At 47.0% G+C, this 18224-nt stretch overlaps 3 protein-coding genes across 30 annotated transcripts in view; 2 read left to right on the top strand and 1 right to left on the bottom strand.

The window, feature by feature from the left end:
• Positions 1 to 2533, bottom strand: LOC144470452 (venom serine protease 34). Its single transcript, XM_078181622.1, has 8 exons — positions 2411 to 2533; positions 1954 to 2180; positions 1664 to 1882; positions 1234 to 1432; positions 970 to 1170; positions 743 to 894; positions 518 to 671; positions 1 to 431 (listed from the first exon to the last, which is right to left on the bottom strand). Exons 1-8 carry the CDS (start codon positions 2496 to 2498, stop codon positions 406 to 408), a joined length of 1266 nt encoding a protein of 421 aa, XP_078037748.1. The 5' UTR covers positions 2499 to 2533; the 3' UTR covers positions 1 to 405.
• LOC144470451 (uncharacterized) lies at positions 2009 to 6407 on the top strand. Of its 7 annotated transcripts, none has more exons than XM_078181621.1 (6): positions 3740 to 3990; positions 4096 to 4363; positions 4432 to 5494; positions 5570 to 5822; positions 5892 to 6179; positions 6268 to 6407. In XM_078181621.1, the coding sequence occupies exons 2-5, from the start codon at positions 4111 to 4113 to the stop codon at positions 6150 to 6152; spliced, it is 1830 nt and encodes a 609-aa protein (XP_078037747.1). In that variant the 5' UTR covers positions 3740 to 3990; positions 4096 to 4110; the 3' UTR covers positions 6153 to 6179; positions 6268 to 6407. The 7 variants fall into 7 exon arrangements, with proteins under 7 accessions (XP_078037744.1, XP_078037743.1, XP_078037742.1 ...); XM_078181619.1 differs by having other exon boundaries at positions 6256 to 6368; XM_078181620.1 differs by having other exon boundaries at positions 6251 to 6281.
• Positions 6333 to 18224, top strand: part of Shot (dystonin-like protein short stop) — an 89283-nt gene continuing 77391 nt past the window's right edge. For 5 of the 22 annotated variants that reach the window (XM_078181583.1, XM_078181590.1, XM_078181594.1 and 2 more), the window contains exon 1: positions 8945 to 10040. In XM_078181583.1, the coding sequence (XP_078037709.1) occupies positions 9938 to 10040 (103 nt within the window). In that variant the 5' untranslated portion in view covers positions 8945 to 9937. Of the gene's footprint in view, positions 6443 to 7179; positions 7428 to 8944; positions 10041 to 17810; positions 18145 to 18224 lie in introns of those variants that run through there. The other 17 variants (XM_078181575.1, XM_078181587.1, XM_078181589.1 and 14 more) reach the window with 9 other exon arrangements.

Below are 18224 nucleotides of genomic sequence, written 5' to 3' on the forward strand. Positions count from 1 at the left end.
TATATGGATATAGATATATTTTTGAGAATTACAGAGAGAAATGTCCGAATTTACGACAGTCTTCTCTGGCTCCTCCCCGTTCCCAACCCGTAGTCTCGATTCTTCTTTGTATCCAGGCGACGCGACTCCGAATAGTCGAGCTTGAACGCGACGCACACGCAGCGTGCCCGTTGTTTACGTAATTCGTACGCTATTATACGTGAATGTTGAGCAAATAGAGACGTTCCCTCCTAACTATAATGATATATATACATATATACACCGCTAAATCACGTTTGTACTGTTCCGCCGTTTGAGCAATGTGTTGCCGATTCCGCTGGAGAATTCGCTTCAGTCGAAGAACACAGACCGTACCGTCAGCGGAATTACTGGAACAGTCTGCCACGTTTTCGATCACGTTTTCGTTCATTCGATGATGCAGTAATTGGCATCTGGAACAACGATTTCGATAATGTACTTTTTCAAACGAAATCTTTGCCTGTAAGACTGCGCTGCGAGACACGTTTGTAAAATGTACCTGGGGTAGATTTCACGATCCAATCAACATAAGCACCCACTCTTAAATTCACGCTGCCTACCAAAGCGCAACCGATCCCATAATTAATCACGCCCGCGAGCAATAAGTTGTGGCTCGTGGGGTTTTTCCATAGAATGGGTCCACCGCTGTCCATCTGTACAAAAATAATCGCACGTTCCAAGTCTGATTTTTAATGGGAAACGAAAGGAAAAGAATGGTCGGTACCCCGCAAGTGTCTTTATCCTTCGTATAGGTGCAGATTTCATTTTTGGTCACATCCGGGTAACTCTTTCGACACTGGAGATTCGTTTCCACATTCAGTGTGACCTTCTGGAGGGTCGTCGACGGTTCTCCGCCGTATTCCGTAGATCCCCATCCTGTTTTTCAAAATCACAGTCTCGTCAAACGAGAATATAGATATTATAAATGATTAATATAGAAGTGTCGAGAACCTAACGCTTGAACGAGTTCTCCTCCGAAAGAGTCATCCCCATGTTCAAACGGCAGACAGGCTGGCCCAACTTTGTCGTTGAACTGAATTGGTTCAACAACTTCTAAAATGGCTACGTCGTTTATTCTTCTGTGTGAGTCGTAATTCGGATGAAGAATTATACGTTTAACTCCGTACAGCTTAGTAGCATTAGTTTCGTAGCCTGCAGAAAGAAATCATTTAATGTTAGATCATCTTGATAGCGATCAGTCCATATATCGCTTACCTGTACTGTAATCGTGATCACCGATCAATATACCAAAATTCCTGACGTTTCTATTGAGAGTACAGTGCGCAGCGGTCAGCACGTATTTGTCATCAATTATTGTACACCCGCAGAACGGCATTTTGATAAGGAAGTCTACCAAAGCGCCCATCATGGGGTACTCGTTTATGCCTGCCTCGGTACCACCCACGATTCTGGTCTAAAAATTAAGTGTCCGGTCAGAAAGTGGAATCCGAAATCTCGCGGGGCATTTCGAAGCTACATTGAAGCTGCAAAGTGCCCCGCGGGGCTCGGTTTTCTCTTTCGACCCTCCGCGGCCGGGCGCATTGTGGGTTGCATCCGAAGGGGCAATCGTTTTCAAACCGATTCAAACAACGAACGTTGCGATCGGGCCGCGAAGGGTTAATTTGTAAGATTTGTGAAACTTTACAGGATTCATCCAACCGCATTGACAGTTATCATCCTTCGGAGGAACGGTTGCTGTGACCATGCAGAGGAACCAGCCACCCCGAGACCAGAAAGGTGATTCGAACTGTACTGTCAACGTTGATCCTTCAGACTCGAGGTCAAATTGCCCCTTACCGCAGTACTTGTGCTGCACGGTGTCGCTGACTCCAATTACTAACTTGTCCTGGATGCAGTTTGTACTCTACGAACGATAAAGATTGATAGAAGATGTTTTTTTGCAGATTATTCTTAGAATACGACGCATCATCTTACCCGTGGCATATCCGTAGTGCAATTGATTTTGATCTTGTAGTCGCTGCGTACGCTAAATAAGCATGACTGAGCCCCACGATAATTGTTTGGATATTGCGAGTTGTAGATGTAATAATTTTCGGAAGGCTCCAGGTCCTGAGAGAAAACGCAGTTGCTCTGTTGCGCGTTGCTGGATCCTAAAAGCAACGCCAGCCAGAAAAGTACCGCCAATTGTGGTGCTGCAACACCTGTAATGATTTCATGCGAGAAATATTCCGTGACGATTATGGTCGGTCGCGAAGCCGCCGGAACCGAGGAGGATGAATCACGGATGGAAATTCGGCGAGCATTATCGACCGGATAATGATCTTCGCGCGATAACGAGAACGCGCGCTCGAGGTGTTCTTGAAACAGGATCCGAGAACTTTCGATAACGGATGAACAACGGATCAAGTGACAAACACTCGTAGGTGGCTACCTTTCATGGCGGCTAAGATACTTTGTGGAAACGCAATGAAAATCGTAGCACTTTCGACGGACTTGCTTGAAACTGATCCTCGTTCCATTGGCTCCCGGCTTTTTTATCTGTTTCGCGAAGACAAATTCAAACGAGTATTGAAATAATGTATCGTCGCTATCATTGTGTATTCTTATCAGTAGGTAATTGTAGCCTCGGGAACAAAGACAAATATGGTGACAACCACCTAGCACACAGCTTGTCGCAATGTTTTCACGGTGGTGCGATTTAAATCGCGTGCAAACTAGACATGATGAATGAGATCAGGCATCAATGACTGGAGTATGATCGATATTCGGTATCTACATTTTTCTAACTGTTCATCGGTTCAGCTTCGATTAATGTCGATGGCCCGATAAAAGATTTCCACCAGTCTTTTAACAAGATTACTATAAACGAGAAATACTATGTCATTGTAAAAATGCGATAAATTTCTTTTCTTCCAATATCACTCTTTCCTTGTGGCGCGAATAATTGCAAGTTTGTAACTTAAAGCGGTCGATTTTTTAATTAGCATGTTCTTCTACCTTGGCATGTCAAAGCTCGTGCGTCGTAAAAAAATATTTAAATGTTACTATGTTTATATTATAAATTGTTCCCGTGGCTATTTGCATATTTGTTTGCACATTTATGCATGTAATGTCAATTAAATAGTCAACGTCAAATGGCCAAGGCCATTTTCAATTGTTACCGGGGCCAATAATTGCTCTTCAAGTAAATGCAAGCAGCGATATTCATAATCAGCGTTGATTACTTAAACGGTGACATTGCAACTGAAAAATAACTAACTGATCCGCGCGTGGTTAATATTATTGGTGTCTCCTTCGAATAAGAATAGTTATGGGTCTGTTCGCTTGGGTTATCATTTGCTTCAAAATTGCAGGCTTAACGTAAGTCGAATTACCGGTTCGAATACAATGTTGTAGTCCTTATTAGCATAATCGCGTAGCAAATATTTTCTCAGAATTTAATGATAGGCAAACAATGTTAAAACACGAGCACTTTTTCTTAGAACCTATCTTCTTATCTTAAGCTTCTTTAATCGATAAGTTTTGGCGAGAATAAATTGTATTTATCACGTAGACAATTTTGCAAATATTGTGTAATAGGAATCGAATATTATCTACTTATTATAATATGAAATTATGCAAATTGTCATTGTTAAAAAAAAAATACGACATTAAGACGTTTACCCCGCGCAATCGGGTATTCGAATATGATTTAACTGTGGCGGTAAAATGGTGGCGCCACCCACCGGATACGTGCGGCGCGCTAGTTACGAAGTTATTATTGGTTGTCATGGCAATGGATGAAATACAAACTGGAAAATTAATAAAAATATGTACGAACGCAATGCAAATGCATACGTGCATACTACACGCACGAAAACGTAAGTTCGTGATGGCTTTATCGCCTATAAACAGTCAATGTTGCTGCAGTTTTCGATATTTGAAGTTATCTTGACCGAATAGTGTATCAAACCTTCGTATCGTTTTTAAATTAGTTAATTATCAAAGGTGACGAACGTAGGTAGCAAACCGGTAAGCTTTCGTGGTAAAAAGAATCAATACAATACTTTGCTATACAATTGTTTGATAATCATTGCCAGCACCTAGTTTTCTTAACCTTTGTTATCAAATTTGCAGCATTGCTTTCCAAGGATGTCATGTACTAAAAGTTGTTCGGAAACCACCTATGGACCAGTTTATCGTCGTAGACGCATTTCGAAAGTTAGGCACAATCTTGGAACACACAATAATCACAAGAATCCATCAGATTATGTAATGACCAATGGTAATGATTGCGAAGGTGATACGTCTTTAAGAAGCAGAAATAGAAAGAGTGGAAAGAGCAGAAGGAGTGAAGAAAATAATATGGAGAAACATATAGTCAATGAAGATGATGCTGACTCTGGTATTGGTCTCTTATTTGTATAGCAGTAAGATTCATTATATTCTGATTATAATATTTTATCATTGTAGGTATTATCTCAACAAGAGTGAAAGACAAACATATTTCAAAAGACTATCATAAGTTGGAGAAACGTTACAAGAATGTTAAAGATGAATGTGAAATGTTAAATAAACAAATGGAGCAAAGAGAAGCAGAGCACCAGAAAATGTGTTCGCATTATGAGGCAGTGGTGCAAATGGTACATGAGCTGGAAAACAGTAAACATGAATTGACCAAGAGAAATCAGAAACTCGAGATAGAAAGAGCTAGATCCAATGAAGATATATCATTGTTGAAAAGTATTGTTTATCAATTGAATACAGAATTGGAAAGGTATCAAGATAAATTGAGCAGCGAGAAAATGAAAATTGGCACCGCAGAGTATGTACAAACTAAAGCAAAGCTGTACAGCGAAAGAGTTTGGAATGGCATTAACTTTCACGCGCTGGGCCCTCTGTTGAATGCTTATCAGGAAAACTTAAGAGAAAAGCGAGAGCTTGTGAGTATGTATGAGCAAAGGATGGCTAGTTTCGGTAACAGATGCAAAGAGATACTCACAGAGAATGAACTCATGCATCAAGAAGTAAAGGAATTAAGGGTAGAATGCAACAGATATGCGAAAGAGATCAAGACAACGATCGAGAACACTACCACGCTGAAGAAACAAAATGATCTCTTAGAGAAGGAGAATGCAGAGTTGCAAAAAGAATTGAGGGAGACTCGATCATCCTATGAATCGAAGGTACAGACTATGTTAGAACATCATGAACTACTTAAAAAGGAGCATGCCATTAGTGTATCAACATTGAGCAATCTTAGAGGAAAATACGAAGTACTTAGCAAGGAATTTGAAAAGATAAAAAACAGGGAGGAGCAATCAGTGCCTAGCAACGTTCACGCAGCTGCAATCGACGAATGTAAAACATTGTTGGACGAATTGAAGCATCGGTACGAGACTGAAAAACGGAATTTATCTAATCAAATCAGACGGTTAGAGGAGAATCAGCCGGAAAAGGAGAAGCAGTTAGTAATGGTCACAGCTGAAAGAAATCATTTGAGAAGTCTCGTAATGAGCCTGGAAACTAGTTTAAAGTAAGATATTCGTCATTCTCAAATAGGCGCTCTGCATGCGACCCACGTGGTAACGAGTAAATAGATTTGTTTCAGGCGCACGCAACGTAGAACCGAGTACCTGCGGAGCCTTGCACATTCAACTCGTGTTTCACGTGATTCCGTGAAGGAGCAATTAAGTAAAGCGACCACTTATTGTGAGGAATTATTCGCCGAGTATGAAAGAATTGTTTCAGAGAGGGAGAAGCTTCTGACTCTCCTGCGAGAGACAGAAAAGGAGAATGCAAGTATCGACCGTCTTGGAAAGAGCATTACCACTCGAGTGGTCGGCTTAAAAAATCAGTTGGAAGTTCGTATAAAATATTTTCGTTTCTGCAAATATTTGTAAACGGCGGATAATAAATAATATTCATTTTAGAGCGTACGGAGGGGCGCAAGACAACAAGTAGAGACCGTGGAGCAGAAGATACAGTTACATGAAGTACGAGTAAGGAAAATGAAACGTGAATATCATCGCAAAACGCAGCAGCTGAAAGAGATAATCAAGCAGAAAGATGAGACGATAGCTGGTCTGCAAGAGAAGCCTGTTAGCCAAAATACAGCGTCCCGACATCTGCCACAAGCGATGGATAACAATGAGAAACCCAAAGCCGTACCCGAAAAAACCCATGATCCCTAAATCGAACTTTTCGCTAATAAGCATCTGGTAAGCGAGCCGAGATCTGCTGCAATAGATTGAATTTTGTAACGGATTTCCAACGAGTCGCTTGATTAAAGAATAGGTGTTACTCTAGAGGTGAAACACCAGTCCACCTCTTATTTACCGACCGTGTCAGTCGCTTTATTTAGCGGTGACATCAAAGGAAGCAAGTGACTACGAAGGCTACCGTTCGCCACCGTATTCGCTGCGGATGGTGCTATGTCTTCAGTAACCACCTCCCGGCGAGAAATTGATGTCATCCGTTATAGGTATGATGTCAGTTATGTTCCGTACATTCATATGCAAAAGACGTGTTTTAGCATTAAGCCTTTTATAGAGGTCCATAATAGCTCTAAGTAACGAATTATAATACATCGGCACTGCAATAATTATCTGTCGATACGATTCACTGTCCAAGGGTCGTCCGTTACAACACCGATCCCTATCATTCTGTTCCTCGTCTTCTATCCATACCATATTATTTCGTTTGTTATTCTAGATTGCATAAACATAGTACAGTCAACATTTTACAATAAGTTATAAGTACAAGGGAAACATTTAGTCTGTTGAAAAGAAGACGAATTAACCCGTTCTTTGCCTATACTTATAAGAGAGTTTCGAAGATGAGGTGAATATTTTTATTTATATTGTCAATATAAGTCTTATCTTGGAAACGCGTTTATTCTGAGATCGTATTTAAAATATTACTTTTATATTTTTGGCAAAAGTAGGATTTCTCGGTAATGTACAGAATTATATATATTTTGAATGGCACGGCAGGAACTACCTGAGTGCAATAAAATGGCAGGTATGATACTTCCGGGAAAGTCGACAAACCGTTCCGACATTCCTAATTGGAAAACTAGAAAAACAGCCTGGAGCGATTTAATTTGGCGAATGGTCGCGGTGTGGCGCTGCGAATCGGCTCAGCTGCCGGGTTCAGTTGTATCGTTAAAGTTCGGGGACCCTCGACACACTTCGGACACGTTCGTCGAAAGTAAAATGTCGTCTGCTAGGCGCGTCGTCGGAACCAAACCGGGTCGTATTTCTAACGCGAAAATTGCAATGATAAGTGATAATGCGATGGGTCTATGCGGAAGTACGTAGTGTTTTCCGTGGGAAGATATATCTGCGTTCGCGGAAGGATATTCTTCGAATCGGGTTGCAACGTTGCTGGCGAAGAAAATTCAACAAGAACACCGGTGAACATTGATTTTTCCTGGTTTCGCATCGGAGTCGACAGATGATCGAACGGTAATACACATCTTTCCTAGCCTCCTCATTAGTTATTATTCCCTGGTATTACAATGACCCGGCGTAATCGATGATGCACGCCGCTTCGGGACGGACGGGGAAAGCCCCCCATGCCACATCGCTATTGCATGGAGACCGTTGTTTCGAACGTATTACGTGTAGATACGCGCAGACGAATTCCTACTTTTCATTATTTTCGGCCGGACGGTTATCTCGATTTCGTCACCGAGTCAGTCGCCCGAACGTCTTTCCGCAGATGTCGCTAACTCTTCCTAATCGCACATTGCTTCGTGTGCAGTGTCCCCTGGAATTACACGCCAAGCTAACCCCATTGAATAATATTGCGCAAACTCGAATAATTTAGGTTTTTCTTAGACAAACGGAATGGAGTCTCCCGGTCACGTTTGCCCGAATTGTTAGGTTAGGTTCTGCTCTCGGTGGCAGAGTTAAAAGTCGGGTTACATACATCCTTTGTTTCGTTGAGTAATCAAACCACGAATCCGGTGCGTTTCTCATTGTTTGGTTGTTCAGCGGGTGGGTGTTTGGGCAAGGTATTTTTCTTCGTTTGTTTTTCGTTCCGACACGCTACGTCGTACTAAATTCGATGCCGAAAGAATGGGGGGGGGGGGGGGGCGACAAAAGAAATTATACACGCACGTAAACCGAAGTTTTTTTAGCCTACTCGAAATATAGAACGGACGTCCGTATTTTCGCCCGACCGTATTGCGAAAATAAATGTACAAAATTATAAGAGACACTTGCGTTGTTAATGTGTTTACGCGCGTAAGAATACGTTTTTTTTTCGGAAAGCGGTCGCACGTAGTAACGTATTCGTATCGCGAGCGACAATAAAAACTACGCTCGAAGGTATTGGCTCTCAAGGCTCTCGCATACATTTCCAGTTTACGCTGGGTATTAGTAAGCGAAGTAGTTCTGTTCGAAAGTGGAACAATGTTCTACGCAACGAAGAATTCGCGTACGAGCATGCTACGATTCCAGTCGCCCCAGAATCGATTCCGCCTGATACGTTGTTACCGCATCCGTTTCCTGTCTTTTGTATCCCGATCTCGATCTGTCGCGTACACGTCACGCGTCCGATTAACGACAGGAATCACCACAAGTTTCATCGATCCTCCGTAACTGAAGAAATAGGGTTTCAAAATTTTCTTCGCCTCGCGAGCATCCGTCCGAACGAAAGAAAATATCGCTTTCTCCCTCTCCCCGTAGCATGACTCAACGCCGATTGCTAAAATATTAACGCAATATCGGCCGTTCCCTTTTCTTACATTGCACGCAATGATATTCCCGCGTCCGGTACGAAACGAGGCATGAACCTATCGTCATAATTTCTGCGCGGGGATTAATTATCTGTCGCCCGTAGTAATTCATTCATGGTGCTATATTTACGATGTTGTGGTACTATGACCTTTCGATGTCGCCGACGTATCACGCAAAGCGAATTCGTAAGGGCTCGAGACCGTTCGTAGAAGAGCTAACTGTTCCCGTTCTATTCGCAGAATGTTTCCGGAAGAGGACAGCGGCATAGACGACAGAGAGGGCGGTGGTAGAGCTCGACCTTGGTATTTCGACAAGTGAAAAACATCGTGAGGAATCCGTGGATCGTGGGCAAAGGTGTCTCGGAAACCGTAGAACAACGAGGAGAATTCGAGGCTGCTGGCTGAAGATCGTGCCTGACCCTAAGCAACTTTTGCGAGGAGCCTAACCTAACCTAGAGCGGCCCGCTCGACGGGCAAGATACAAGAACGCAGAAGCACCGTTTGATCGTCGTCGTCGTACAGGAAGCACGTTCGTTCTTACAACCCAGCGGCCGCGCCGCTATTCGACTCGGTGCTCCCCATCGTTGAAGTCATCGCCATCCATCGTGAAAAAGGAGACGGCCCCAGACAGCAGGAGCGGCGCGCGTTTGCTTTCCCTGTTCGTCGTCTCCTTCCCACCATCTCTTCCTTCCGTTCGTTCCGGCACTTCGCGCAGTTCGTGCACTTGCACGCAGACACCGGCGTAGACTTGCACGCATCGTCCTATAGAGCTCTGGAGAGTGCCGGCACGGCTCCGGTCCGCTTCGCTCAGTAAATAAACGCAAGCGCGGCATGCCGGATCGCGTTTCCACGTGTTCTTCGCCGTCCCGCTGAATTATTCGAGGAAATAAAAGAAAGGAGAAGAAAGAGACGTCGAACGAGTTTTGTTCCCGAGGAACAGGGCTGGAAGGATGACGTTCACGACGGCACGTGCAAACTCGCCAGCAGCCCGCTGTCGGTAACCAAGACTCAGCTTTGCTCACCGGTGTATACGCATTGCATCGCGAACGCTGCAAGAAGACGAGACACGCCGCCGTCGCGCGCGTGTGTCTGGCCTCTCTGTGTCGCGTGCTTGTGAAATTGCGACAGTGCTCTCGGTGAAAATAGTGCGAGGAGACCGGTTGCATGGGAAATATGGTGTAGAGAAGAAACCGACGAGGGACAAGGGAGCAGTCGCAGCCAACGTTTCAGATAATGGAGTTCGAGCTGGACGGAAGCCTGAAGGAATGGGTAAAGGACAAGCCACTGAGTATCCTGCAGCTAGACCCTGCCGATAGAGCCGTATTACGGATCGCCGGTGAGTACACGTCGATTTTCTCCAGATATCATGTGTTTCTGTTTTTTTTCCGACTAGGAGTTACGCGCTTGAATTTTCTCCGTCGGTCTTCCGCCTTTCGTTTTCTAAACGAAATTTAACGCCATTGCGGGGCGCTCGTTCTGCCAAGTCTCGTTCGCACGACGTAATACCGTAGCTAGCAACTGATCGACAACGATTTCACGTTGGTCATTTCGAAATTGTATATTCGATGAAGCAGGACAAATGTTTGAATTAATTCAATCCATGGTTCGGCGAACGTTTTTTCGAAAAATGAAATGTGTTATTCTACGTCGCGGAATCGTTCGGCAGTTTCGCGCGTTTCATACTTTGAATTCGAGCCATGGGTTCGCCATCTATGTACGCACCATTATACTAACAACGGAGTGACATTCGACGACGAAGCGGTGTCGCGCGCACGTACGTGCACTATTCGGTGAACCCGTGTCTCGTGGTAATTGACAGCGCGCACGTAATCGACCAGAATGTGAACGGATAATGAGTTGTAAATGAATGGTAATAGCGGCTGGCGACCATCAATCCTTTTACCCCCGTTTCGCGTCTCGGAAGTCGTTAGACGAGAGAGCGGGTCCAGCGCCTCGCGTCGCCGCCCAATCGATAAAGGACACGCGTAATTGAGTAAATTTTCTCGGCCCTCGGTTCTTAAAGAATGCCCTGCTGCGGCTCACCCCTCGAAACCCCCTTTATCGACCGTATCGATTCGCGTGGGGGGTCGCGAGAAATTAAGAAAATCGCCGTTGAATAGTGCGGAGTTTCCTTGTTTCGAAAACGTGCGCGGTCATCTACATATTTTCGGGCGCCATCTTGGACACATGACACCTGTTCGAATCCGTACCGTTTACAGAAGATTCTCCGAAATTTCGCGAGTATTTATTTACTCCTTATTCTGTTTATTTTCCCAAGTCTGCTACTGTATCCGTCTCCGTTGTTTCTTATCACTTCTATTTTTAATAAGTTTCCCGATAGACCGTTCGACCGTATACAAATCTTTGCAATCGGATCAGCGAAGATAAGATTAACCTTGTTCGGAGTCGTGTGCTAAAAGAGTGCTAGATTGGAATTGCGCAATGCTCTCGATTCCTGCGACGACGGAGCCTAGACCAAGCGGACAATTAATACGGTAATTAGTCATTTCCATTCATACGTATCTCTACAGGAAATAGGCGCCGGTGAAGTCACGCTTATACGACGTTGGCCGTTAACGCGTACTACACGATGCCCATAACCTTCGTTCGTTACAGAGTTGGATAATTAGCAATTACCTAATTTCCTATTAGATCGCGCTGGCCGATAAAATTAAAATGGCAGAAAAATTCAAGCAAACGAAGTTTTAACGTTCGTCGTAAAAACACTTTCATCTATCGTCGGCGTTTGTCTTGTAGCCGCAAATGCGGTATCAGGGTGGCGTAGTTGGCACTAGCACTTCTTCTTGCGACTGTTGCAACCGATGCGTCTAATAATTATTTAGCATAGAAATCTGTAGTTCATCGCGACGTATCTATACGCGTGTTCGCGTTCTTGAAAGAGAGGTGAATCGGGTGCGAGATGCGCATTGGAATGATATCGCGAATCGACGGGGCGAGATCTGCCGATCGTTCGCGGTTCGATCGCGACCTTCGCCGAGAGGCGCTGACCAGGAATAGATACTCGAAACCGTGCGCGGATCGTATAACGCTACGCGATCTCGTCTTACCGTGAGAATTTTTTCTCGTAGCCGCCGATATACACGGCCGAACGTAAACCCCGAGGTTCGGTGCTTTAAAGCCGGCGATTTCTTGTTCTCCGACACGCGTCCCCCTATGCAAAACACCGACGTGCATGCGGCGCATACGAGATGCCATGTGGGGCACGTCCGATTCCTTGGAGTTACAGGCTCTGATTCGCGTTCACAAAAGGGGCGTACGCTTGGTTCCGCACCATTTTCACTCGGCGCGGATCGTTACAGTTGGTCGTTGCTCGATCGACGTAACCGCGGGTCTCGCAACCAGCTTCTCGCCGATAGAAGACGCAACGTATCCCGGCCGCACGCGAGCAATAATTGCTCCTAATTATAGCGAGATATCGGCTCCGGTATCGCGAATGCTCTAGTAACCGATACTCCGCCGACACTTTGCCCGCTATAAAGTCGTTCTTTTAATAGCCAACCGGATAACTGAACTTGCCACTGAATCGGACAAATTGATATCGTCGTGGTCGATAAGGGACACAAAGAAATGTATTCCGCAAGCTTCTCTGGTCATTAATCTTTACGCGATGTATTCAACGTTAGAAACAGGTTGTTCCATTGGTACCGACAGGAAGGCTCGCCGCAGTTTAGTCTACTCGTCTAGCTTTCTTAGTCACCGTTCCAAACTGAATTCGATCACTTTTAGTGTCGATCAGTTTTAGCCATTTGCACCCACGAACAGAGTCATGCTTGTTCAACGATTGTCAACCGTCATCAGTTATTTAACCATGTCAACGATTAATTAATAGATTAGTTGTCTATTTTTAGATAGATACTGTGTCGTATTTCAATAAAGTCATGGACAAGTGTATTCCTCAATTGGCGATAGTTAACGATCATTATGCTCGCAGTTGTTTTGGTCGAGTTTACGCGGATTTCGGAAAAGAAGAGGCGATGGAGATGGTGCCGCGGGCAGTAGGGAGGAGAGAGAGAGAGAGGGAGAGAGTCGCAGGGAAAGGAAGATGTGTTCTCTGCTGGGGCATCGAACCGTGACCCGAGCACCTGTTGCCGCCTCCACGCTCCTAGATTAATGCGAGCCGACCTACCCTGCCGCCTCCGCTCCCTGCTCGAGTCACTGCCACCGCCAACACGCTGCGTGTCGATATAGCCGCGTAGGCATAGCGAACCCGATGTAACCTCTCTCCGGTGAAGATCCCATGGACCGTGACCGCTGAAAAGCTCGGTCGTGCGAGTTCATCGACGCGGTGTGGCGACACGGTTGAATCGCCGTTTCGCTCGTTACTCGCCTGTCCGCCTCTCTGATCGAGACCCGGCGACGCGCGCGAGCGTCTTCATTCATCGAGGCGCGAGTGCAGAAGCGTGCGGGCCCGACACGCGCGCGTTGCCTTCGAGATCCCCCGCGTTTCAAGGAAAACCATAAATTTAGCCGCCGCGAAGTCGCACGCGTCGCGAAACGATACTTCTGCCATTCCATGCCCTGTTCACGATATACTGTTCGCATTTAACTTCTTCGCAGTCTGCGCCGTTTCCATCGCAGCCCCTGGCTTGCATATTAACGCTCATTAACCATGCAGTCTATTGGCCAGTCGTTCTTTCAGAAGAGATTATAGGGGATCTTGTTTTGGAAATGAAATGGTAAATTGATTTTACGTATCGTTTGTTTTCTAGCCGGGTATCGTTAGAACTCATTTATTCGATAGCGGTTTTATTAATTATCGTTAAATAACGTCGCAATCTATTGTGACCTGCTGATAGCCGTGGCAGCTGTTTATTCTATTCTCGTCACTCGAGATTAGTGACTTTGTTTGGGAAAACAGGACTGAAAGCCTGAAGTGGCCTCTTAAATTAATCTTCTGAATCATTAGGCATCTAGACTACGCTTAGCTGCAACGTGCTATCGCGTTCGTTCTGTTCGTCAATTATTGCCATTAAAACGTGGCAGCTGTCCAATCTACTTTTGTCACACGGGATTAGCGCGAACCGTCTCTATCTTCTGGAGGATAGAAATTTTGAAGCGAGGACAAAGTTTCGACCCTGTCGAACGATGATCAATTTTTTTGCCTCGGTAACATCGGAATTACAAGTTCAAAGATGCAGAATATTATCGCCGTTTACTCTCCGTACGCAACACAGGTGTGCCAACATCATCGGGCGTCTACGGCTTGTTTAAATATTAACAACGGTTCCGTTATCATTTGATACATCGACGACGAGATCTTCTCGGGCGGCGGCGGCGGCGGCGGCCTCTTTGAACTTGAAATTCATTTCGTGTCACCCTGCTCCGTGGGCTGCCAATGTTGTTGACTCCTATTCTTAACGAGCTGCTATTTAAGATTTGGTACGCGCTCGAAAATAAATCGTCCGCGGTCACGGCGCGCGTCGCGAAGTTCAGGGTCGAGTATCGTCGTTGCAACCTTTTAATGCGGCGAGCTCTCTCAGAACGCGCCGTCGCGGCGCGTGTCCTTTTATTACAGGGATAATCCGACGGCACCGGTAATGCACTCCCTTGTGCAGCATTCGCGATGCACTTCGCGGGAGGAGGGTTCGCTGGTCGCTCGCTAGATGTCCAGAGACACCTGGGGTACCTGTGTAACCTCGGGTGCGCGCGTGGTTTTACAACGGGAACAAATGCGCTCTTCAAACGCTTTAAGTGCCGCGAATCGACTCTGAAAATGTCCGTAACATCAAGTAATTCGATTAGGTCACTGGGATTTCTTTCACAATTGCGTTGATCACCGTTTCTTCGCCCATAACAATTTACCCGACGGAACGAGGCAATTTTTGTTGGTCGCATCGTTTCGTTCACTCTCGTTATACCACACTTTGACGACAGAAGAATCTAAATTGACCCGTTGTAAAATATCGTTAATCAGTCCGAGAGACTCACCAGTTTGCGAAACCGCCGTCGAGCGCGTTGCTCCGCGACCGCGAGCTTTTGCGACCATGTTCGAGGATTAGGGAACCACGGGAGCGAAGTTAAAGTTCCGGCGTTCACGATCACACTAAATATCGGTAAGGAAACCACAACGTTTTAATATATATATTTCGTGCAGTAATCTTCGGTTCCATCAATGTACAGTTAGGAATGCGTGAACTTGCCAACGAGTGGAAAAGAAGGAGACCGGCAGAGGAAAAAAAATCGAAGCAACAGAAAAATGTAGCCGGGTGGGATCCAGGTCACCGAGCCCGGGGAACGATGAACCGCCGTTTCGAGCTCATCGAATATGTAATAGACATATCTAAATAACGTTAGATAGTGGGAATCGAGGAGCAGCCCCTTCGTCGATCCGAGGAATATTAAGAGAAAGAGAGAGAGAGAGGAGGGGGAGTCGAGCACATGGCTATCCGCGCCCAAATTCCTGAAAATTACAAAATCGAGGGAACGGGAGCCACGTGGATCCCCCATAATGGGGTTCAGTTTTCCCATAAAGAGTACAAGACCGACACGGGCGCGCGATCTGGGACAGGGCCTGCAGCAGCAGCAGCGGTTGGTCCCGAGTCGTGTCCTCGAATTCCCTCGGGTCTCTCTCTCTCTCTCTCTCTCTCTCTCTCTCTCTCTCTCTCTCTCTCTCGAGTGCTCGTTAAGTGGTTAACGTTGGAACGACGTCGTTGACACGGCCGATTAGAGTACTCCCGGGCTAAGCTGTTGGGTTCTCGGCGATGAACGTTCGGTTAACACCGCACGGCCGGAGAGCAAAACAGAGGTCCCGCGGGCGACAGTTTCTGACAAACACCCGACGATCCCCGCGCTCGATCGCTTAACGTTCCCCTTGAAGTATCAAGCAGCAGATAAGTCCCGCGAGTTTATACGACGGCGGGCGTTATCGTTTATCCGGATAAGATAAACATTGGGCGCGCGCTTCTCGCGGATCAAGCGCGGCGGCACCGGGTTCGGCGCGGCGCGACTCGGCGAGTCTGGGAAGGCGGGTATAGGAGCCCACATATTAAGCGCGCACATCTGTTACGCGGTTGCCTCGTGGGTCCCCGGGCGTTAGCATAAACAAGAGACGCCGGAATATATATATCGGCGACGTTAGGAACGATCGACGACGAAAAAATTAGGTGCATTTGGCCGGCCGCCAGGTCCCCAGGAATTCTCACGCCTCGCAGAGGCCCGCGGCCCGGCTCGGCCCGACGCGCCGCGCCGTTCTCTCTCCGCACCTTCTTCTTCTTCTTCTTCTTCGTGTTCGTGTTCGTCCTCTTCTTCTGCCGGGTCATCCTAGACCAGCACCGCCGCCGCCGCGCGCTCTTCTACGTAACTCCTTCTACTTACATAATTCAACGGGGAACAATGCATCGGATTCGCGAGCCTCGTTTTCAAATTGCAAACAAGATAGGCTTAATGGCGGCGCGATAACGAAACGACGCGACGGAACAACGGTCAGATAGAACGATCGTGCCAATCTATAGCACCGCGCTCCAGATACCGCTTCAATTATTTCGCTCGCAACTGTTTTCCACCGATCGATCTATCCGCGTCGGACTCTAATCCAGATTCATGAATATTTCGCGGCGCGAGCTTATCGCTAGGCGAGAACGAGTCGGATCCTTTTTTTCGACGGCCATCGAAGCGATCTCGTTCGGCCGGAGGGGATAGGTGAGAACTCGGCCGGCTAATTAGTTATAGAACCTTGCTGTTACGATCGTCGCCATTACCACTCGATGTTCCGCGAGATCCTTTGCATAGAATTGTTTCGTACAGCCTCGAGGTTCGAGACGCGTCGAGCGTTGTTTAATAACTATAGCCTGTGCTATCGCATGATCGCACTTCTTTTCTGTCGTTGATAAAGGTAGAGACATGCTACTAATGTCGCGTCACGTGAAATCACGTGAAACCGTAGGAGAAATAATATTGTGAAATCCGGCTACCACTGACGATACCCAACACCATATAACGAGATACCAAGCTGTCGCCTTTACTGCACTAAATTTATTTGTACGAGGTCCGACAGAGAAGTATGCACGACCCCTGTGTGCATTGTAAAACACACCTGTCCCTGAAGTACCTTTCTCTTTTATTGTTTCGACTTCGTTGATTCTTCGACCGTTCAACGGTTCATTCAATTTTGGGGGAATAACGAAATAAACTGAATTGTCAGGTTTCAACAGGTGTAAACGTGTAATACGAAGAATCCGAAAAATTGTAGGTGTCGAACAAAATCGGTAGGGGTACTCATAAAAGAACCCCCTTTAGCCGATTTATACCTGCTGTTTACGAACCCTTTTAAGGCAGACCTCATGTGCTCGGAAAATTTAAAAGACCTTGCGGTTCCGCCGGTGCAAAAGGACAAGCAGCCGGTGCAGAGTTGGGCCTCGAAGGGCGAGGCACGGCACGGTGCGCGACCTGCCCTACGAACCTGTTCGTAACGGCAGCGATTCTGCGGGCAAGTCGCTGTCAAAAAGAGAGCCAGATGCCTCTCCCGACTCTGCCGTGGTTGTCCCTACCACGGCAGGCTGCAGCAGCGTGTGGTGACCGGCTTGTGGTCCCTAGGACCTCTCTCTATCCCCTATCCCCTATCCTCGAATCCCCTCCACGAGGTACCGACCGGTGTGTCTGCCGGTTTCTCACCCCCTGAGCCCCCGATCGAGCTATTATTCTCTCTGTCTGGCGCGCGGAGAAAGTGAAGGATGAACGGAGCCGCAATGGCGGGGCACGGCACGGCGCGGTGTCGGCGCGGCGAGCGGAGGAGAACCGAGCGTGGAGCGCGAGAGGAGAGAGAGAGAGAGAGAGAGGGAGAGGAGAGGCACACTGGAACCTCTTTGGCTCTTTGGTAGAGGCAGCCTGGGTGGGCGGCAGTTGTCCAGGCCGGCGCAGTCTGTGTCGAAGCGACGTGCTCTACACGACGGAGCGGCAAATCGCGTCTTTTCCAACTCGCAAGCCGCTCGCTCGCTCCCTCGCTCTTTTCCCCTTCCCTCTCTCTTTCTCTCCCCTCTTCCCCCGTGTGTTCGTCTTCTTCCTTCTCTCTCGAAGCCTCTCTCGTTCCTTGCACTCTACGAGTCGCCATTCTCCTCTCGTCCTCACCTCCCCTCTCTCCGCGCCGTCGAGTTCTGGCTTATCCTCTATTGCTCCTCTTTCCTCGGCCCATTCATCCTTCTCAGGCCCACCTTTCCGTCTTTTTCCCACAGACGGAATCCCCTTCTTCTCTCTCTCTCTTTCTCACTCCTGTTCGATCTTACTCTTTCCCCGCTGCCCTAGCCTCTCTTTCCATCTAAGCGGACACTGTCCGTCCTTCTCTCGAGCCGAGCCGAGCCGAGCTTACTGCTACCTGGCCGTGTTACCTCAGGGTTCCGGATACGCGCGTCGACTTCGTCAACGTTGTGTCGTGCGGTACACGTTCTCCGGCCACGGAATTCCAGTGCCACGTCTTGGGTCGGTCGGTGTGTGTCCCTCCGTTTGTCTGTCTGTCCTATCCGGGTCTGTCAGTCGTGCTGCTCGTGTCCACGGTGCGTGTATCGGC

This window comes from Augochlora pura, chromosome 5 (assembly GCF_028453695.1).
Source record: "Augochlora pura isolate Apur16 chromosome 5, APUR_v2.2.1, whole genome shotgun sequence".
Classification (NCBI taxonomy): Eukaryota; Metazoa; Arthropoda; class Insecta; order Hymenoptera; family Halictidae; genus Augochlora; species Augochlora pura.

Bases quoted from the DNA above. Each gene is read 5' to 3' on its own strand.
- LOC144470452 (XM_078181622.1), bottom strand. From the start codon at position 2,498: ATGGAACGAGGATCAGTTTCAAGCAAGTCCGTCGAAAGTGCTACGATT. The intron at 2,181-2,410 runs GTAGCCACCTAC...AAATCATTACAG, and splicing joins TATCTTAGCCGCCATGAAAG to GTGTTGCAGCACCACAATTG. The intron at 1,883-1,953 runs GTAAGATGATGC...TATCGTTCGTAG, and splicing joins GCACTACGGATATGCCACGG to AGTACAAACTGCATCCAGGA.
- LOC144470451 (XM_078181618.1), top strand. From the start codon at position 4,111: ATGTCATGTACTAAAAGTTGTTCGGAAACCACCTATGGACCAGTTTAT. The intron at 4,364-4,431 runs GTATTGGTCTCT...TTATCATTGTAG, and splicing joins TGAAGATGATGCTGACTCTG to GTATTATCTCAACAAGAGTG. The intron at 5,823-5,891 runs GTTCGTATAAAA...TATTCATTTTAG, and splicing joins GCTTAAAAAATCAGTTGGAA to AGCGTACGGAGGGGCGCAAG.